Raw genomic sequence first — 21,962 nt, forward strand, 5'->3', positions numbered from 1 at the left:
ATGCAAAATTCAAGAAGTCCTTGTTTCTTACTGCTGAGTAGTACTCTAATATGTATATATTCCATACTTTCTTCATCCATTCTTCCATTGAAGGGCATCTAGGTTGTTTCCAGGTTCTGGCTATCACAAACAATGCTGCTATGAACATCGTAGAGCATATACTTTTATGTGTTATATTTTAAAACAAGGATCTTCTCGTAAAATTACTGAGATCAATTTTCCATTTTACCTTTGATTTTTTATGAGCTGTTTTTTAATGTAAATAAAATTCATCTGAAGTGATAGTGATGATCCTAGCACTTAAACTATTTGTAAGAAATTGTTCCTACTTGCAATATTCTCAGAACTTTAGTGTATTAAGAAATGTATTACATCTTCTAATATCATAACTAGGACCATCCAAGTTCTAACCAAGAAAGACAGATAACACTTGTTAAAGGTTCTAATGTGTCATTTCTTTTGAAAGTATTGGGTGGGTCTCTAACTAGGAAGGGTTGGAAGTTTTTATGACTTCTTAGGAATCACTTTAACATTTTTTATTTTGGAGATAATATGCTGCTGAACTCGCCATGGTGAGTTCTTGCCATCCTCTGATGTTTGCGTCCCACATCCTGTGATTATATATATATATATATATATCCACCAAACTGGCTCAGGAGTCCTGCCAATTAAAATAGGCATCAATTCTAGCCACATTTGTAAGTGTTCTACAAATGAATAACATTTTTATAAATTCCAAGAGAATGATGCTGACATGTTTTATTACACATTTAATGAGATATTCTTTTATTTCAATTTCACAATTTTTTTCTTGGCTTGCTGGCAATAGCTCTTTATTTAAGGTTAAGTATATTGCTTTGTAGGTTCCTGAAGAACTCAATAGCCTTAGATCCCCCTCATGCCAGATGTACAGATGGATGCTGTGTGTTAAAATGGACACACCCAACTAGCGCTTATCCAGGAATCACTTTGGGGACCACCGTCACTTAGACATGGCACATGACACAAAGGTGAGATTGCTCTTCCCTTGAAGGCAGGTAGTTCTAGGCGGAAGACATGGGTCAGCTAAAGCAGCATCAGGTGTAGAAGCAGGAAGGGAGCGTCTAGGCTGACAGGATCTGGCCAGTTTTCCAAATGGAGCCAGGGGTCCGCTAGGTGTTAAAAGTGACATGAAAGCAGGCACTCCCACGAGCCCAGGAAGTCTGGTGAACTGGGGTTCAATGAGTCTGTCACTTTAGACAATTCCACAACTAACCATCTCCTACCCCCCCCCCCCTTGCTCACCTGGCCACTGTCACTCCCCAGAGGACTATCACAAATCAGAATGTTACTTTTGTACAGAAGTGAGGACAGAGACGGGAGGTATCAGAGTTCCCCAGACATAAATGAGATACATCCAGGTGTGGTGACTTAAGGACCCACTCCCAGGTGGAAATGGTAAGGGACCAAGAGAAACCTGATAGGATGGGGAGACCCCTGAACAGGGGAAGCTCCTGCCCTATCCACGGAAGACCCTGAGGGTAAGCGGTGCTCCTCTGAACATGTCCATCTAGGCGATGGGATGGACGTCCACACTGCCAATGTTCAGCCACTGCTGAGACCACCCCCATGGGACGGTCAGCGCCAGTCAGCATCACAACCCTGCTCTAGAGAAGCTGGGCAGGCCTGCCAGACTCAGCTGAGCGCACCACACAGTGCCTTCTCAGAGGTTATTTTTACCAGTCCTGGTTCTGGACGGGTGCTCCCCAGTGTTTAAGGCAGAACACAGTTATTTGGAGCAAGAAGGTTGTGATTTCACTCATTTTTGAGCCTCAAAGTTGCTGCCTCTCACCCATGGCTTGATGACTTCCTAAGCCCCATTTGCTGTAACCTGAAGAGGGGGGGAAAGAACATCACCCTCATGTCTGAGAGATTTAATCCAGTGCTGACAGGACTGTGTGGGGTCTAGCACGCACCGGGTGTTCTGTGAACAACGGTGGTGGTTCTTGTTGTCACCCCAAGGAAGAGTGTCTAAGAGGCTGCACCAAGTCCTCCAAAGCCCCAACTTTTCCTAAGTATGGCTTTGCACCTTTTTTTTCTTTCTTTCTTTCTCTCTCTCTCTCTCTCTCTCTCCCTTTCTTTCTTTCACTTCAGGATGGGTCTCTGACTAGAAAGGGTTGAACTCAGGAGGGTGTGGACCAGTTGTTACTAGGAATACATTTTCTTGTCTCCTCTTGGGTGTGTAATTGTAATTTCCCTGAAAGGATGCAGACTGTTTCCCAGCTCCTGTTTTCCAGTGTGGTTGAGTGAAGACACCTGCCCAGGCTGCATACTGTGGTCTTCGCTGTCGGCTTTTTTCTTGAGCTCTCATAGACAGCCTTGTTGGGCCTGGCATGGGTCCCTGATGTCAAGATCTCCCTGGGTGCTGCCCTGGGGAGGAGGCTGGATTTCCTGGACCCAGAGCCTGGGGCCTCCTTACCAGCCATGAGAGAGCTGTTTAGATGTGTTCAGAGCTTCAGAAATGGGCTGCATCTTATTTGCACAGTGGTTGCCTTTCCTTTTTCCCAGGACCCTTGGTCTGTCAGTCACGCTGCCTCTTGTCTTTGCTGTCCCCTTTCCTGTTGCTCTCGGCCCACTTCAGACTTCACCCAATGGCTCCCAATCTCCGGCTTTATCTCCTTTGGTCTATTTATCCCTCAAATACTGGGTGCCCTCCTCAGAGTCAATCACTTGGAGAACTAGAAGATCTCCCGCTCTCCTGCGGAGACAGGAAGCCCAGCCTAAATGCTTACACCCATCCCGAGTCCTCTGCGTGGAAGAGCACACATGTAGTTGGTGGAAGGATTTGTATATATTCCTCTAAGAAAAATCAAACCAATAGACAGGTAAGACAAGCATTTCCCTTTAGGAAAACAATGACCCTTTGGAAAGCAGGAAGGACTTCTACCCACAGATAGCACATTAGAAGGCAGGCTGTGTCTCTAGGAACTGTAGTGGATATGGGATTTAAACAAATACTCCGAAGTGAAGGTTTTTGTATAAATTTCAATATAGATTAGGAGTGAAATCTACTCCTTGGCTAGTTTGTAGGATTTGATCCACTGTGTTTCTAGATGAAACCTAAGTAGTTGGGACCTTTATCCTTGCTGGTTTAGCTTCTAGTAGAGGCAAATGTGGAGACTGCAGCATCACCAACTGGCCACAAGGTGGCGCGGCACCACTATATTTGGTTCCCGAGCAAATAAATGCATTAGGGGACCATGCATTGGGAGGGAAAATGCTGGAATTCCAGAATTTGTGGAGTAAATCTGAAAACTGTCATGTCTTCTGTTATTGAGGCCAGCACGGTGTATCAGCTTATTCTAACTCCTATTCCATTATGCCAAAATAGCATTAAAAAGCCATAGAACCCTCATAAAACATCATCTATACTAATACCCATATTAAAGAACACCAGTAATGATAAATACCAACACATTATGCACGACAGATAGTGGTGACCACGCACAGAAAATCCAACAATTTCTGTCTTAAAGGATTAGAGCTGATGTAGCGAGACACTGAGGGTTAAGTCAACATAAAACTGGCAGCCTTGGCTACGCTCGGCACCTGCAACTCACTAGAGCTAATAACGGGCACGAGCTTTCCAAAAGAAGCTACACGGGTGAAGGCAGGTGCTAAACAGTAGGCAAACCTGTGCTCAAATGAAGCACAACCAAGAGCAAAGCCATGAAAAGGAGCCATACCTCAGGCCTACGGCCGCACTGGGCGAGCCAAGTGCACTTGCTTCCCGAGTATATTCCAACTGACGGCTACGGTCTTCAAATCCTCACCTCCGTAGCATCCCTGTTTCTGACACAACACACATCACTATTCATGAACAGCATTTGCACCTGTCGTTACCTGACCACGCTGGTGGTAACAGGACTAAATCCTCTACGGAACCAGCCTAGTGCCTTCTCATCCCGACCCATCAACGGTACTAACAACTGGTTAATAAAAACCTAACCAGTGTGTGGGGCTTACGGGGGGTGGGGCAAGAAGCCCTGTAAAAGTGTAAGATAAATGAGTAACGCGGTTTACCTGGAGCTGTCTTTGTATCTTGGACGCAGTGAGCAAACGCCCATCTACCTGTGACAGAAAAAACAAACCACGAAGCCAAGAGATCGCACATCTAGCTGGATAAAATTCTGTCTTGACATATGAACTGCTTATGAATAACTTGAAAATGGTGCCCAGCCCCAGATTGGCCAGGGGTTGGTCTGCTGTTTTACACCTTTGAAGTCTGCAGTGCCCCATTTTACGCTAGCCCTAAACAGTTTGCCATTTGATGGCTGTGTGTTTTCCAGTTTATAGGACAGCACATTTTAAAAGTAATCTTATCCAGGCCAAATAATCCTAACACCTGCAGTAGAGTGAGCCTAAGGGTTATTGTTAACAGCTGACCTTTACAGTTTCTGCAGCTTATTGATTTCACACATCTCCCTAAAATCCTTACAATGGAGATAGGTTAAGAACTTGTTTTTAGGGGCTGGTGAGATGGCTCAGTGGCTAAGAGCACTGACTGCTCTTCCGGAGGACCTGGGTTCAATTCCCAGCAACCACATGGCAGCTCGCAGCTGTCTGTAACCCCTGTTCCAGAGAATCTAACATCGTTATATCAATGTGCATGAAATAAGGTTAAATAAAGTTTAAAAAAAAAAAAGAACTTGTTTTTAAAGCAAACTCAGTAACATGAAAAAGAAGAGCGAACTTCTAGCAAACTCCTGTTATTATTAGGTCTAGATTTATGCCAGTTTTACTAATTATGTGGGTAGAAAAAAGAGAGAGCTTTAAAAATGGTATTTAATGTCCGAAGGTCCTCGGGCTGTCCTGCTTTAAGCCTGAGCTTTAATAAACACTTCTACTTCATTAACCTTTAACGTCACTACAGAACTACGGTCCCCGGATGAGCTGACAAACGTGCACCCCGGAATTCTGCAGACTGAATAAACGAGAACCAGGTGGGGTTTGAGCTTTCTCCCTGCATCTGCTTCCTTGTGTCCCCGAATACCGACTGGGGGTTTTAAGAGGATTAACTTTTTTGCTTGAGTAGGTTAAAGATTGAAATTCTACAGTTTTGTAATAGTGATTTAGCATTAGATCTGTACGAGACCATGGCAGGATGTGTAACCTATGTTGACTGCTTTTTCTCTGAGGTAACTGCATTAGAAGCAAAGAGCTAGTGGAGGCCAAGAGAGGCTGTTTTCCAGTGTGCCTTATTTCCAACTACGCTTCCACACATCAAAGAGTCAAGCAGTAACTATACAACTAGCTTTATTAGACTGGTTTTACATAAAGAAGCCAGATTAGTTTCTTTGCCTATCTAAAATACAAGGTACATGCACTCAGATTATTCTAAAACATGCTGTAGCGAAGTCTACATTTAAATCGAGTTTTATGACTGGTTCTCTCTTGGGGCAAAGCTGATCCATTAGACATTTCCCGAATGAGTTCTCATGCAGTAGCCACACAACTGTCTCTGTTGGTGAGGGCACTGGCTCACTGGGACATTTCCTGTTTGGGAGTCAACATGCAAACTTGCTTCATTGAGGCTCGTCCTTCAGTGATCTCTCATGCTCACTCGTGAACTTACGTTGGATAATCATCCCCAACCCCCGTGTAGACTTCATGCTCCAATGTTCACAGCACCGCTACTAGACAGGAGGAAGGCTGCCGCTAAACACGAATACAGCAATATGACTGGGCTACCTTCGGTGAGAAAATGGAAAATACAGCAAGTGTTCATTTCTGGGCATATATACATAGAAAGCTCAGTCCTGCCCCAGACCAGACATTGATGTCCAGCTTGAATGGTGATGATGCCATTGCCCTGTAGTGTGAATTCTGGTCTTGGCCCCACCTGACCTCTCTGAGCCTGACTTTGATTATCTACCTTCAGTTCTGCTATTTTCCCAGTATCAGGTTGGTTTTGCCAAGTGGGCAACTGAATATTATGAGAACAGAAGTGTCTACTGTCTCACGACGGTTATACATGTGAAGGAAATCAGAAAAGTATCAGCTATTATAAAAATATAGATGGTAATATATATCAGCAAGTCTAATATAAACAACATTCTTGAGAGTAAAAAGTAAATCTGCATCCAACCTAATGAGTTCACTCTTCATAGCCTTTTGTTTGGTAACCTCCATGAACTATTAAAGTGTGCCCATGCTCTCAAACTCTGAAACTTTCCCGTGAGCACACCTAGTGGTAATCAGTCACTAATGGAGAAGCCCCTGCCTCCATGTCACACTGGAAAGTTAGGCACAAACGCATTAATGGCTTTAGTGCTAAGCCCCGGATACCTGGATTGTTCAATAACAAAGCAACCAGGAGGACCAAGTTTAAGATACTCCCAAGCCGCATGTAAAACTCTACCTCAGAAATGGCAGATATGAACAACACCATCTTCTGTTGGGTGTGCCTGCACACACCCAAAGTCCCAGACACTCAGAACGCTGGGACAGGAGGATCACTTGAGCCTAAACAACATAATGAGATGTGTGGGTGGGTAGCTCAGTGGCAGAGTGAGTATCCAGCAAGTACAAGGCCATGGGTTCAATCCCCACCCAGTAAACTTTACAAGACCCTGCGGCTCCTTCAGCTCCATACAAGGACCTCTACCGCTGTGACGGACACTGAGATCAGTGGGTGTTCTGGGATTCTGCCTGTGGCCGTGGTGAAGGCTGCCTTTCAGTGAACACCTCCTTGCTGTCCTTGAAAACAAAGCAAGGTGGAGTCAACTGGAAAAATTTTAAGCGGAAGAAACAGTGTATAAAGTGTCTCTTCAACCAAACGTTGGAGCCATCTGTCCTGGTGTTTGTCTGTGTCCAGAAAAGTGTCCCCAACTTAAACAGTGATATTTAAATGCTTGAGAGAGTTTATGGTGTTCATTGCCAGCCCTTATGGGTGCCTTCTACAGGGCTGCTGAAACTGGCTTTGAAAGAAGTTATCAATAAGCAGATTTTTGTGAGGTTTTGGGTAATATTAAGAAAATGGGTACTTTTACATAGTTCATTTTAAAAGTTCATTCTTTTCCTCAGTAACAACTGGTAACATTGGTAAAAACAGCAGGGCGCAAGCCAGTATTTTCTAATTGGTAGAACCAGAAATGAATCTGCCCTAACCATCTCTTTGGCCAGATGACAAAATCTGGACAGGCGGCCCTATGGCAGTGCTGGCTGAGGAGGTCTGGACCCTTGCTCCTGCGGTTCGGACGGCTAGTCAGTCTCCTTAGAGCAGCGCAGCCACATGGCACTACGGCTTATTTGAATTCCCTACTCTCTATGCAGCTAAACAAAGAACTTTACAAATCTCAGTGCAAACGTCCTGAAACAGCACAGAGTCCTTCAGCTATTCAGAGGATAAAGTCAGTTCATGTAGTGCTTGAAGGAGAATCCCAGATAACCTGGAATAGAGATGGCCCCGTTGTGACTTTGTCCTTGAGGGCGATGATTATTTCATCTGAAGTCACAGGCGAGTGTTCTAGCTTTCCCTTACAGGTCCCACTGAAGCTGGGCAGGAGCCAGTCTTTCACTGCGGCATGTAACCACCTTGTCTCACAGTCTGTGGCAAGTAGCTTTTAGGGATTTCGTCATCCATTGCTGTCTCCATTCCAGATGATTCAAATCCCTCTACCTGCCCCCCAGTCCCTGCGCCAAGAGCATCTGCAGGGCCTTCCTGAAACAGCCCCTGCTGCGCAGACCCACAGGGCTGTGAGATGTGCTCTGAAACCCGCTGCTGTTTCAGTCTGAGAAAATCCTCCTCACTGCCCAACGAGGCTTGGTTTGACCTTTCAAAATGTGAAATATCTGGACTGGCCTCAGGCTGACCGCAGTTCTGTTTGAAATACTGTTGTCTGGGTAAAATCTCATCACTGCTGTCGACATTATCTGCCAACTGCAGGTCCTCTGGCCGCTCCTCGGAGTCTAACAGGGGCTGGGTGGACTCGGACCTGGAGAAGACCTGCACTGAGGGAACCTGGTGCCTGTAGCCGCTGTGCACCACAGTGGAGTACTGCACAGTGCTCGCGGTGTTCTGAGAAGACTCATTTTCCTCATTGCTAGAGATGCTGGGCCTGGAAGACGACATGCATGAGGACCCCCCAATGCCACTGCTGTGACCTTCTGTACTTATTTTCTCCTTCTTGAATAGGTCCAATGACTTCAGATCATCTGGACAAGGCTTTTTATTGTTTGCTTCTATTTCCACAACGCTCACATCAGTGAAATTGCCATCTGAATACATATGATCTTTGGAGCTAAAATTGTGCTGGAAAGAAAGAAAAATGAACAATTACTCTGGGAATATTCCAATTGTTTTAGCCACCTAAGCAAGTTCTATAACCAGCTGCAGTGCAGATAAATGAAATAAAGAAGTCTGAATCAGTGCAATTTCCAGTTTCCAAATTAATATTGTTATAAGCTATAAACAGGCTCTAAATAGTATTGAATATTTCATACTTACAGTAGGCCTAGAATTAAATAGACAAAAGAAATGCCTTGGAAACATTAAAAATGCAAAGTTGAATAAGTGAGGTTTTGTAAACTATAAAATTTTACAGGTATGACTTATTAAGTTTTAGGATTTCTAGGGCTAGGAAGGACTGCCCCTCTAGGGTATGGTCTGTGTGTGACGAGTCTAGTGCAGTTCCCAGGACTCATCTGCTCAGGGTGAAGACAGCAGGATGCCACCAGCACTTAACACCCAGCCCAGATCCCTATAACAGGCTCTTAGTTTCCATTTTCAACAAAGTCTTTGTTGTGTTTACTGAACAGCACGAGGAATGCACAAACGACCTATGACAAACGATGTGCTAGAATGGATAGAGATTATTTACGGTGTGACAATTGCTATTTAAGAACTAATCTATTTTTACCAGGTCTGAATATATTTTAGTTAAACTCTATAAACATACACTAATAAATAAGCCTGTATACTATAAACAGTAAGAAGATATTATCTTACCCTTGGAGGTGTGTGAGGTGACCACTGAGCAATATGACTCTTTGAAGGATCTGGAACATTTGGCCAGATATGTTTTTTAATTCTGAAGAGAAAAGAAGAACGGCATTTGTAGAACCATAAAACAATGAGAAGCCTTTGTCATCCAAGCATCTTAAGTACCAAACCAACAAAAATAATCTGTTATCCTAAAGTCAAACAAATTATTACTTGTTACCAAGAAAAAGATATTAATAAAACACATACAGACTGTATTCCTAATGGAAAATGGTTAACAATACCAATGCTAATTATCAGTATTCAATTCCTCTAATAAAATCAATTAAGAACTTTAGATCATAACAGGTTGTGATGTGTCCTATCAGAAACAAATGCAAAGACATTTAACGTTCAATTAAAAGTATTCAGTCAGAGAATTAAATAAAAATGGCTTACTAATATCAAGTAAAATATGATAAACTTGTTTTTTCCCAAAAAAAATAAGACATTATGGAGCAGAAAGACAAGGTAGCAGCGGTGGCACACTCAACTTATAAACCCAACACTCGGAAGGCAGAAACAGCGCGGAGGAAGGTCATTGGCTAATAAAGGAACTGCCTTGGCCCATTTTATTGGTTAGAAGATAGGTGGGAGGAGTAAACAGAACAGAACACTGGGAGGAAGAGGAAGTGAGCTCAGAGACTCGACCGCTTTCCTCTCGGGAGCAGACGCCTCAGAGAGAGACGCCATGCCCCGCTCCCGGGGATGAAGCTCCGACCCAGGATGGACTAGGCTGGAATCTCCCCAGTAAGCGCACCTTGGGGTGCTACATACAGATGATTAGAGGTGGGCTAAATTAATATGTGAGAATTAGCCTAGAAGAGAATGGGCCAGGCAGTGATTGGAGGAATACAGTGTCCGTGTAATTATTTCGGGGCATAAGCTAGCTGGGCAGGCGGCCGGGGTGTTGGGGACGCAGCCCCGCCGCCGCCCTTATTACTTCATATGGCGCCCAACGTGTGGACAACTAAACCCATTTAAAAAACCTGAGAAGGCTTAAAAATAAGGGAAAGAGAGTTTAACACAGATTTTTGCTGTTTGTTGGTGGCGTGCTGTAGAGAGATTTCCTGATTCAGCAACAGTAGCAGAAAAAAACGCTGTGTCGTTTTAGAGCGAGACTTCCTAGGGCTGTGCCGCCACTGGGATCTCTGTCTGGCTCCTGCGGGAGACAGAGCTTTTGAATAGAGCATTTGGAGTAAAGTGCTACGATTTGTTTGATGGCAACTAGACTCGCTGTGTTCTTGGGTCTGTTCTGCTTGTTAGAGGCAAGCATGCGCTTTCATCTAAGAGAGGCTTCCTGACTCAGCTTTAGCTGCAAAGCCTGCAGCTCATTAAGAGGTCCTGCCACGAAACACTTAAACGGTGTTGACGAAAAGCTGAATGCATGCTTTTCGGTTTTCAGCCGTAGCAGAAAAAAAACTGCGCCGTTTAAAAATGCCGGCTTTCTGGGCTGTCCTGTCAGGACAAACTCTGACTCTTTTACGCAAGCCGTTTGTGCGGTTTGCAAGCACAGGCTGCTGAAGCTCGCTTGCTGGCTACAGCCAGTACCTCAGCCATGAGGCTGGAAAGCTAAGGAATGGGCTGGATCCAGCCAGCAAAGCCACGCCTTTAATCCTACTGATATTGCTTGGTAAATTAAAGATTCATGTGGTCAGAAAAAGAGAGATATACAGTAAAGAGAGATTCAAAGACAGAGAAAATTTCTGAATGGTTTAAAGTGTGTTAAAAATATGTACAAGCTAAAAGTTGAAGTTCTTAAAGTAAGAAAAAAAAAAGGAAGAGAGTTGTTGTGTGTGGTAGCGCACACCTTTATTCCCAGTGCCTAGAAGGCAGAGACAAACAGATCTCTGTGAGTTCAAGGTGTAGTAGTGTACACCTTTAATCCCGAATGCCTGGGAGGCAGAGACAGGCGGATCTCTGAGAGTTCAAAGACAGCCTGGTCTACAGAGTTACTTCAGGTCAAAGATACAGAGAACCTGCCTCAAAAAGCAAAAAGTTAAAAGCAAAAATAAACAAAATAGAGGTTAAAATAAAACGAACAAAGATGGAAAATACACAGAGAATTTTGATACTGTATGCTATTATGCTCTCTTTGAATTATTTGAATGCTGAGGAAAGAGCAAAAGCTACTAAAAGATATTTATTTATAAATGCTGCTGAGCTAATCCAACATAGATATTTTGATGCCTTGAATTTGAAATTTGGACCTAAGGACATGATGCTTTGGAAAGGAGTTTCTTATTTTGTTTTCACAGAGGATGAGACGCTGTTCATTTCTTCTATTCCGATTTGGTATGATGGACCACGCCCTCCTGAAGGGTTGGTGTGAACGCCTTCAAAAAATTGCTTCGCTCTACTGCCAACTGAGATGAAGCTAACACACAGGTTATACCATGAAAGACCTAATTAACGACGCCCCCATTCAGCAGGAAGCAGTTTGGAGAGAAAAAACTGCGCCCATGTTCCCAAATATGGTTTATAAATGTTCTTTTACATTTAAAGGGGGATATGATATAGGTATGAATAATTTGCATTAGTATAGACTTTGCTTTATTGATAGAAATTTAGGGTCAATTTTGTTATATGTATAAGTGTTTCTGATTTTGATTAAGGTATTGTGATTGTGTAGTTCATTTAAATATGTAATGTATAATTAAGAAATATAGGTTGTTAATGGATAATCATTGTAGTCATGTTAGTTAGATTTTCTATATATATAGAGATATATTTTAGATAGACATTCTTCATGTCTTTCAAAGATTACAGAATAGGACATTTAATGTTTTAATAACTGAGGACTTTTCATGACAATGAGACACTCTGCTCCTGGCAGCACCAATCTACTTCAAGAGGAAGATGGGCATCGAAGAGGCACCTGATGGAGTTTGATAGCCATTTGGGCAAGAAACTGCTCTTGCCTGGACTACTGCATAAACTGGACACAGAGAACCTGCAGAGAGAGGACTACTGAACTTGCCTAAAGTGAGATGATCTTTCAGGGTTCCTGATTCATTTTGAAAGAGTCTGCGAGACATTCTGCAGGACACAACAGATAGTGACTGAACTGACTTTGAATTTTCCTGCTTTATGGAAATGTCTGCTGGATACCATGGGCCTGAAGGCTGAAGATGGATGCCCCAACGGTACAAAAGAACTTTGGGTGACTGTCCAGGCAGTGAGATGTCTTTGTCATTTCTAGAGTTTGAAGTTTCTTAGTTCTTGTTTACTTAGGTAATATATCTTTCTGGAGTCTTTGATGGAGTTAAGAATAGTTAGTTATAGTTATAGTTTTCCTTAGTTATGATAAAGATTATTGTAACTTTTACTTGATAACTGTTTTGTTATATGTAATTTTTTTTTTTTTTTTGGTTTTTCGAGACAGGGTTTCTCTGTGGTTTTGGAGCCTGTCCTGGAACTAGCTCTTCTAGACCAGGCTGGTCTCGAACTCACAGAGATCCGCCTGCCTCTGCCTCCCGAGTGCTGGGATTAAAGGCGTGTGCCACCACCGCCCGGCTGTTATATGTAATTTTGCTATGTTAAAGCCTTTTTTTTGTTTAAACCGAAAAAGGGGAAATGATGGAGGAAGGTCATTGGCTAATAAAGGCACTGCCCTGGCCCATTTTATTGGTTAGAGGATAGGTGGGAGGAGTAAACAGAACAGAACGCTGGGAGGAAGAGGAAGTGAGCTCAGAGACTCGACCGCTTTCCTCTCGGGAGCAGACGCCTCAGAGAGAGACGCCATGCCCCGCTCCCGGGATGAAGCTCCGACCCAGGATGGACTAGGCTGGAATCTCCCCGGTAAGCGCACCTTGGGGTGCTACATACAGATGATTAGAGGTGGGCTAAATTAATATGTGAGAATTAGCCTAGAAGAGAATGGGCCAGGCAGTGTTTGGAGGAATACAGTGTCCGTGTAATTATTTCGGGGCATAAGCTAGCTAGGCAGGCGGCTGGGGTGTTGGGGACGCAGCCCCGCCGCCGCCCTTATTACTTCAGGACAGGAGTTCAAGACTGGTCTGGGTTATATAAAACCAATCTCAAAACATAAAAATTCAAAAAGAATAAACATAGTTTGGGGGAACAGAAATGAGAGTCTAGAAGTATATATGGACTTACAGAAACAACTGATTTTTGGCACAGGAACAAATACATTTACTTGAAAAGAGCTGTTTCAAAATTCATATAACTAGATGGGGAGGGAGAAACCTGACCCTGACCCAAACTATGCCCCAAATTAATTCAGAGTGGATTACAGATGATAGAGCTAAAACCAGTGAACTTCTAGAAGAAAACAGATGACCCCAGGGTAGACAGATTTCTTAAAAAGGTTACAAAATGCAAGAACCAGAGGGAAAAGCCTGGGAAAGGACACTTCAAAATTAAAAACTTCTGCTTTCCCAAAGTCATAGTTTAAAAAGCAAAACAAAACAAAAAAACAAACAAACAAAAAACCCGAAAAAAGAAAACACACAAACTGAAACAAAATTTGCAAAACATTTGAAAACATTTTTCGTTCTCAAGCAAAAAGAACATTTACAACTCAATATTTGCAAAACAACCCAATTTAAAAGTGGACAAAGACTGCACCAGCTACAGCATTAATGAGTGAGGCAATGCATGAGAAGAGTCCCCGGGGTCAGGAAGGTGGGCATGAGACACAGGAGTGCTTGGCCACACCCACACTTTCAGAAACACCTTGGTACCAAGTGCCAGTAACAGTGGGATGCCTGCAAGAGGGCAGCACTGAGAAAACTTGGGGCTGTTTCTTTACTCTTTTCATTGTGCTGGAGCTGGACCTAGAAGCTCGCACTTGTGATATGAACGCTCTGCCATGGAGGTGCATGCCTGGCTCCAGCGGCCTCTCATAAAGTGATTATCTGAGGCCCATGAAAACATGTGCCCATGCAGTTTGGGATGTGAATATTCATAGAGTATTATAAACAATAGGCAAGAATTAGTAACCTCTAAACTCCCTTATATACTACACTACAGACCGTATTGCAGCAGCATAAAAGAAAAAAACTCACCTGAGCAATACAATAGCATGAATGAGCTCACAAGCAGCTAAATGTGAGACGCACAGAGACTGCAAGCACAGGAAATTCCAGCTAAGACAAAGCTACAAGGGAAACGGGCTAGTCCCTGTGGGGCAGGGGCAGGGGCTGAGAGAACAGGTTAGGAGTGAGCGAGGAGGCTTTGAGAAGTGGGGACACATGGCGGTGATGCATCTGTACACAGTCAGTTCAATGGTAAACTTCAAACAGTTAAATACTATTATGTAACAAACTGCAGCTCCAATGTGAGAACTGGCACTTACAGGTCTCGTTTATTAAAGCAGAACAGGACTCCCAGAAGAGTTGTCAAGAGGAACGCTAAGCACACAGGCACCACTATGGCTTCTATTTCTCCTTGAGCTAAAAGACAAAAGGTAAGTGAGAAGTAACAGTTAGCACATACAAAAAGAGGGAAAAAAGCATAAGGTCCTCACTGGACACTGCCTGACTTTCTGTTTATGGAGACAGTGTCTCACAATGTACCCAGGCTGATCTGGCCTCACTAAGGAGCCCACCTAGGCTGTCTTGTCTGTCTGTCTTCCAAGTACCTACACTGCAGATTATCAACCAAGTATACATTCCTTTTGCCCGCCCTGCTCGTTTTCAGTTTTGAGGTAGTCTTTCTTCCTCTCTCTGTCCTTACTTGCAAACCTGGCTATGTAGTAAGCATAAAACACACATTGGCTGGGAGGATAAAATGAGTTTAGCTCACTGGGTCATGATCATCAGAATGATAATATATCTGCTCTAAGACTAAGAATTTAAGGAGGGATGCTCATGAGGCATGAGGGTGGACAAGTAGACAACTCATTCAAGAGCAGCAAAGTGGGCCCGGCACACTGGTGCTTGCCTATAGTCTCAAGTATGCAGAAGGTGGAGGGAGGGGAGGACTGGGAGTTTGAGGCCAGACTTGAGCCTGGGCTATATCACTAGAAATACTGTCTCAAAAACAAATAAAATATTTAAAGATGCAAATAAATCTGAAATTCTTAAATGCCACACAAATCATATATATGCTTTTAAAAGAGGACTTAACAAAGGACTCATGAGGGAGAGATGCTGGAGACATCTTAACCGATCTCCCTTGTGGCAGCACCTGGTTACCTCCTCCAGCTCTCTCCACCTGCCTTCCTCCTGGTGCTGAGGCCTCAAGTCGGCCCACCACATGCTAAGCTTGCGCTCTGTCATCTATCACGGAGCTAATGCCTTTTCATTACTCTTTATAGGATGAAAACAGGAGCGTAACCCTTCAGAAATAGAGCTTACTTATTTTTGGTTTCCTATCACATATATTCCCTTGTAAGTAACCTACATTCCATGAGAACCAACAGAAATTTAAAAAAAAAAACAGATGAATGCTAGGAATAAACTAGTAGTTGGCTTTTGTTTTTGCTTTTGAGGCAGACTTTAACTTGGGATCCTCCTGTCTCCACCCCTTCCTCAGAACTGGTGGGCATACACCATGATTCTCACTCAGATGTGAATCCTGAGTGCTAGGATCCTGTGGGCAGACAGACTACCTAACTTAGGGGCAGCTGCTCTCATAATTGCTACTAAGCCAAGCTCTGCGTTTCTTGTGCCTGTCCTGGGCCCTGTGCCTGCTGTCCTCAAGATGCCTTCTTTGTCCTATTTTCCACATCATATATGCAGCTTTGTCTCCTCCAAGAACCTTCTTGAAAGGTGAAACACCCCCTGCTGATGGCTTTAGACTTGCATTGTTTGTGAATTAAATTTCCCAAATAGCTGTTTTAATTACTTTTGGCAGTATCTCTCTTTTGAGGCAAGACTCCCATGCCATTTGAGGAAGTTGTAATGGATGCTGCAGACAGGTAACTACCACCACAACAGAATCATTTTTTAAAAATGTAAATAGAGAAGAGACATTGATAGATTACTTTAGAGAATCCTCTAAAGTAAAGAGAATTCATAATCCTCTTTACAATGTATTGCAAAAATTTCCTATAGTGACTATGGCTTTTGCAACTAGGGAAATACTTTTAAAGTTTACTTTATGTTTCAAGTATTAGCTGTTATGGATCTACGAACATGTCATCACATGGGATCTCATTCCAGAAGCTACATTAATTTTCCCTTGTAGAAAAGACCAGGATTTTATGTAATCATACTCATATATTATCTTTACATTCAACCCACAATGAACATGGACATTACTATAGACCATTCCCCTAGCAGCATTTGGGAAATTACAAATAGTTTCAATAAAATAAGAGAAAGTCTACAATGATTCAAAAAAGAATGTGCTGTAAGTCTTCAGGAAGATAACAGAGCAGCCACACCAGGGGGTAAGGATGTAAACAAGGAAGGAGTTCACTTGCAAAGACAGGATGAGGTAAAGTAATGGACCTCTGGTCACAGGGGCAGCTGATTCCAACAGGGAATGGAGCACAAGCCACCCAGCTTCCTTCCATTATGTGAGGGACAAATACAAAGAGATCTATTACAATTACTACGAAATCTGTGGGTTTTGCAAACAGCTGGATGGCCGTGGCAGGAAGGAGAAGGTAGCTGCAGCTGTGTGTGGAGTCTTTATCGGCATATGAGGAAACTGGACCAGTGACAGAGCGCTGCAGATACAGAACCTGGAAAAGTGCAGTGCAATGGGTCCTTGACGAGTGCCTCTCACCAGGAGTGGCAGGGCTGGAACTGACTTCAGTAGGGCAGCGAAGGAGCCAGACTAGGTTCTCAAGCAATCTGTCTCAAGCAGAGGGACCAAGTGTAGGAAAGATGCAAACTCAACACAAACCACCCTCTGAATAGAAGAACCTGCAAAGAATGGTCAGTAAGCCCTTGGGATTTCAGCACAGGTGGGCTCAGCCACCAGTTAAGCAGGTTCCAAAGGGGGAGGAATTCCTATAACGCAACAACCTAAACCAAATGAACAACATAAGCGTCCTAATGTGCACACACCATTCTATGACTCTACCCGCCCCCATTCCCACACACGCACAGCCAGGGCTCTGATGCTGTTCAGCACTTAACCGCTATGCTGCATCTTCATCCGCCAACAGTGTACTTTTAAACAACGTTTCAGCAGAGTAAATCCATTTCTAGTCAAACTTCAAATAGATAAACTTCAGGACTTCTTACCAAACTTTGGTGTTGTAAAAGTGAATTCTGGACCGTCTTTCCCGCCTTCATCTGTGTACGCTGCCATTCGTACCATGTACAAGGTATCACTACTCAAAGAGGACAGTGTATATTCCGTGTGGGAAGAATCCACATTCACAACTGCAAGGAAAAAATGATGTTTCTTTTATCCAGTGTATTTGATTTATCTGTCATATATTTGGCATTGTAAAGTATTAAAAAGGAATAAAAATACTTTTCCAGCAAACTTTTACAACTAAATTTTTTTAAAAAAGATTTATTTATTTATTATGTATACAGTAGTCTGTGTGTATGCCTGCAGGCCAGAAGAGGGCACCAGATCTCATGATAGATGGTTGTGAGCTACCATGTGGTTGTTGAGAATTGAACTCTGAACCTTTGGAAGAGTAAGCAGTGCTCTTAACCCCTGAGCCATCTCTTCAGCCAAACTAAAAATTCTTTAAGGACAAAGAAATATTTAAAGTTTGAAATCATCACAAAATCCCATTTCTTTACTCCTCTGTGCGTATGTGTGAGGGTCAGAGGATCACTTTTGAGAATCAGTTCTCAATTTGCTCCCCTCAAGCTCTACCGTGTTGAGCTGTGGGCATTAGTCTCGATGGGCAATGCCCTGACCTGCTGAGACACACTACCAGCTTACAATACAGTGTTTTAGAAAACAGATTCATAAACACAACTGTAGAGACATCTGCAGGTGTCTGCTAAGGATGCTCTATACTGTAAGACACATTATGTGAGAAACCAGTATTTAAAAGCTGAAGAAAAAGTTCTAGTAACATATCCTTAGTTAGTAATTGCCACAATCTTATTACCAATTTCATTTCCAACAATGGTTCTGTAAGATATCGAGTAGTTTCTAATAAACCCGTTCTGGTCATCAACAGGAAGCTGGTCCCATTCTAAGACAGCTTCATTTTTCCCCACTTTCTTTGTCCGGACAGTAGGCCCTCTAGCAGGCGCTGGAAGACAGTAAATGCATCTGGTAAGTTTAGGAAGCAACACACGCCAGTAAAGAGTTATGTAATAAAATTATTTGAACATAATAAGGATTCTTACTTAAAAGTGATTGAGGTTTTAGTGAATGTTAAAGGCATTTCTCAAAGCAAGCGAGGAGGGGTGGACTCACCAGCTTGTTTGAGGTAGGCCTTTACTGACTCAGCGCTTCCAGGGCCACTGGAAAACTCCGGAGTCACGGTGATCAGATAGCATTTGCTCTCCAGAAGGCTTCCTACAGGAACAGAAAGTAATTTCCCCCCAAATGAGAAATTTAATTTAAATTCCATGTTTACCTTATAATTTCATGACTACTTAATTTTCCTATCTTCTAGAAACTGCAATTTTATATATAAAGTTGCCCTTCATACACCAAATGCAAACTTAATATAGTAAGACGCTGGCTGTGTGATTCTGGCATGTGGATGGCTGAAGTGGGAGGAAATGACTCTGGGCTACACTCTGAGTTCAGGGCTATGAGAGCTACCTAGCTGACAAACACAAAAACCAAAAGGCCACTTTTATTGACAAGAGAGTGAACCAAGAAATATAAAAAGTATTTATATTGTTAACAGAAGTAGACTGCCTGTATGTAAAACACTTCAGATTATTATGAGACGGTTTAGTGTTTTAGCTAATTTTGAGACTGTCAATTGCCAGCAGCAAAACCGTGAGATGAACACAAGCACAGCTGCGGTTGGCCAGGTGCTGGGAAAATGACAGCTAAGGCTGCTTCCCTCAATTTTAAAAGAAAAAACTTGAATATAGTACTTCATTTATTTCTAATCCTTCCAAATGGTCAAAGTAGTTGTAGCAGGCAACTAAGGTATGGTTTAGCAGGCAACAGTTAAAATGGTCTTTTATAAAATATATTTCAATCATACCTGAAAAGTAAGGTGGTTATTACAGTTATACCTTCAACATGAATTATATTTCCCTCACTAACATCCATAAAATTATACAAGCCTTTCCTCTTCCTAAAAAAAGAAATTTTACCTTTTCTTGACACCTATTACCAAAAAGTTAGCCATTTCTAAAGATTGCTCTAACAATGCTGCTTCCAGGGTAGTGGGCCTTGAATCCTTCTCTCTAGATGAGCTCTTTGAGCTCCACGGTTTTTATAGGGTAAGCTGACAAAGGAGACACCCAAGCTTATTAACATTTGGCTCTGACAGCAGGTTGGTCAGAGCCAAACAGGGCACTTTACAGTAAAGCACAAGTGGTTTGCAGCAGCCACCCCTGCTTAGAGCGCCCTCTGGAGCACCTGCTTAGAGCGCCCTCTGGAGCACCTGCTTAGTGCCCTCTGGAGCACCTGCTTAGAGCACCCTCTGGAGCACCTGCTTAGAGCGCCCTCTGGAGCACCTGCTTAGAGCGCCCTCTGGAGCACCTGCTTAGTGCCCTCTGGAGCACCTGCTTAGAGTGCCCTCTGGAGCACTCTGGGGACGCCCTTCTGTATGAGTAAAGGGCATACACGGAGAGCACTGTCTTAGAGCACCCTCTGGAGCACCGACTCTGGGGACGCCGTTATGTATGAGTAAGAGGGCATACATGGAGAATACTGTCTTAGAGCGCCCTCTGGAGCACCGACTCTGGGGACGCCCTTCTGTATGAGTAAAGGGCATACACGGAGAACACTGTCTTAGAGCGCCCTCTGGAGCACCGACTCTGGGGACTGCCCTTCTGTATGAGTAAAGGGCATACACAGAGAGCGCTGTCTTTTCCTTAAAGCTGTTATATGATTGCAGTCATGTGGTAGTGGGTAGCACCTACAATCATATAGAAGAGTGCTGTTTGAACCCTGTAATATCATTACCACTCTATGGTAGAACTTGAATGCATATGGAAGCCCCTCTTTGGGCTCCCTGTACTCAAGGGCCCTCAAAGTTCAACTAGGGAACTGTTCTACATCTGGAGGGAGTACTACATCATAGGGAGTTAGCTGAGTTAAGCACATAACAACCAACAGGCAGTAAAGGCTGCACTTGATTCTCCATTAGTTTTGTAAGTGTCTAGAAAAGCATTGGGCCTTCTCTCCACAGAGACCCTATGGTTCAGAGAGGCTAGGTGTTAAGTGTAACTCGCCAAGAGCACACATCTAGTCTGTAGTGAGGCTATACGTCTTTTCAGTGGCTCACAACACCTAGTAAACAGGAAACAAGAAAAGCATGCAAAGGAAACTGTCTCAAGGAGTCAGACAAGTGAATCTACTTAAGTGGTTGGGGAGGTATACCTCTTAGGTAGGTTTGCGTCACGTTGCCAAGTTCTTGCTGCCAATCTGGGACACAGGGTGAGTTTTCTGACAACACACACCACTCAATTATGTAGTTCTTCACAGGTGTAGATGGAGGAGTCCATTCTACCCAGAGGTTACTATCTTTGGGGAATGCTTTAAGATCCACTACAGGGTGAGACGCTTTAAAACAAAGTTTAATGAAGATAGAATCAGTCAACACTCACAGATCTGATATTTCAATATTTTACCATCATATCCAAACCATGTGGCTCATAAAGCTCCAAAATAAAATGCACTTACACAGGTAGTCAATTTATTTTTTTAAACTCAAATTCTCTCTTTTCTAAAATCCCCAGAGGTTTTTATGTATTTAAGTTATTACTGTGTCTCTGTCCTTTTAATAAGCTAGCTGTAAAGTTTAAGTGAGCCACACAGGGCTGGAGGTACTTCCTAAGTACTGATGGTGGAGCCTCCTGATCTCAGTCTGCGGCCACTGCTGCCGAGCACAGAGAGCAGCTGCTGTGCCGTGCTTTTTGGGACCCTGTCCACATTTAACCCCGACACCCGCAAGTGAGGCTTTGCCTTATACGCACCTTTGAAGTGGGAGCTGGGGATGGTGAGGACAGCTGCACTTGATTTGCCAACCATATTTCTCGCTGTTAGAGATGCTATATAGCGATTATTTGTGAGATTTACTATCAATTCTGTACCATTAACTGTGTAATTCTGTGAAAATGATTTCCACTGTGTAAGAATCACTTCATAATCCAAGATTTTTCCATTGGCTTCTGAAAGAGGTAATTCCTATAATAAAATTTTACCAAAAATTATTTTATGAGTCTTGAATAATCATTTTTCACATTCACAAATTCTGTATGTCAAACCTGTAAATATTTAATTGGAAGGAAAAGACAAACTCATTTTAAAAAAAGATTTATTTATGTTTATGTATATTAGTGTTTTGCCTGCATGTCTGTACACATACTGTGTTCATGACTGCGCCCATGGAGGCCAGAAGACAGAGTCTAGATTCCCTGACGGGGGCGCAGGTAGTTGTAAGCTACCATATGGGTACAGGAACCAAACCTGGATCCTCTAGAAGAGCAACCAGTGCTCATAACTACTGAGCTGTCTCTTCAGTCTGAGCTCGTGTTGAATTTAGTACTACAAGAAAGAATATAAACAAAATCAGGAAAAGAGCCCTTTAACTGAAGTGGGGCTGTAGCATGGTCTAGCTCCTGGTTCTACACTGTTCTGCGCAGCTGAGATGCTGGTCTACATTATTTACCTTTTGGAATTTTTCTCTCTACTTTTTAAAGTATGATGGGTTGAATCAGCACATGTGTGGCCTCATCAGCCCACATTCTGCTGTCTCTAAGCCTTTCTCAGTTTCTCTCTAGGAGGCTCCCCTAGTGAGTCCAGGGAAGTTCATAACACCGGCCTTATTCTCACAGAAGTTACCCTTTTATGAACTGTGCGGAACTCCCAAATGAGGGATCAGCTAAGTTCAGAAACTTGGTTGGCTTCT

At 43.1% G+C, this 21,962-nt stretch overlaps 1 protein-coding gene across 3 annotated transcripts in view; it reads right to left on the bottom strand.

The window, feature by feature from the left end:
• Window positions 1-5,278: 5,278 nt before the first annotated feature.
• The window catches only part of Il6st (interleukin 6 cytokine family signal transducer), a 40,196-nt gene continuing 23,512 nt past the window's right edge, over window positions 5,279-21,962 (bottom strand). For all 3 annotated transcript variants that reach the window (XM_041663276.1, XM_041663277.1, XM_041663278.1), the window contains 8 exons: window positions 21,028-21,238; window positions 20,432-20,614; window positions 18,335-18,436; window positions 18,021-18,167; window positions 17,188-17,328; window positions 14,343-14,439; window positions 8,990-9,071; window positions 5,279-8,293 (listed from right to left, as the gene is read on the bottom strand). In XM_041663276.1, coding sequence (XP_041519210.1) covers window positions 7,556-8,293; window positions 8,990-9,071; window positions 14,343-14,439; window positions 17,188-17,328; window positions 18,021-18,167; window positions 18,335-18,436; window positions 20,432-20,614; window positions 21,028-21,238 — 1,701 coding nt within the window. In that variant the 3' untranslated portion in view covers window positions 5,279-7,555. The remainder of the gene's footprint in view (window positions 8,294-8,989; window positions 9,072-14,342; window positions 14,440-17,187; window positions 17,329-18,020; window positions 18,168-18,334; window positions 18,437-20,431; window positions 20,615-21,027; window positions 21,239-21,962) is intronic.

This window comes from Microtus oregoni, unplaced genomic scaffold (genome assembly GCF_018167655.1).
Source record: "Microtus oregoni isolate MIOR12 unplaced genomic scaffold, Mior012 000014F_ref0000157, whole genome shotgun sequence".
NCBI lineage: Eukaryota > Metazoa > Chordata > Mammalia > Rodentia > Cricetidae > Microtus > Microtus oregoni.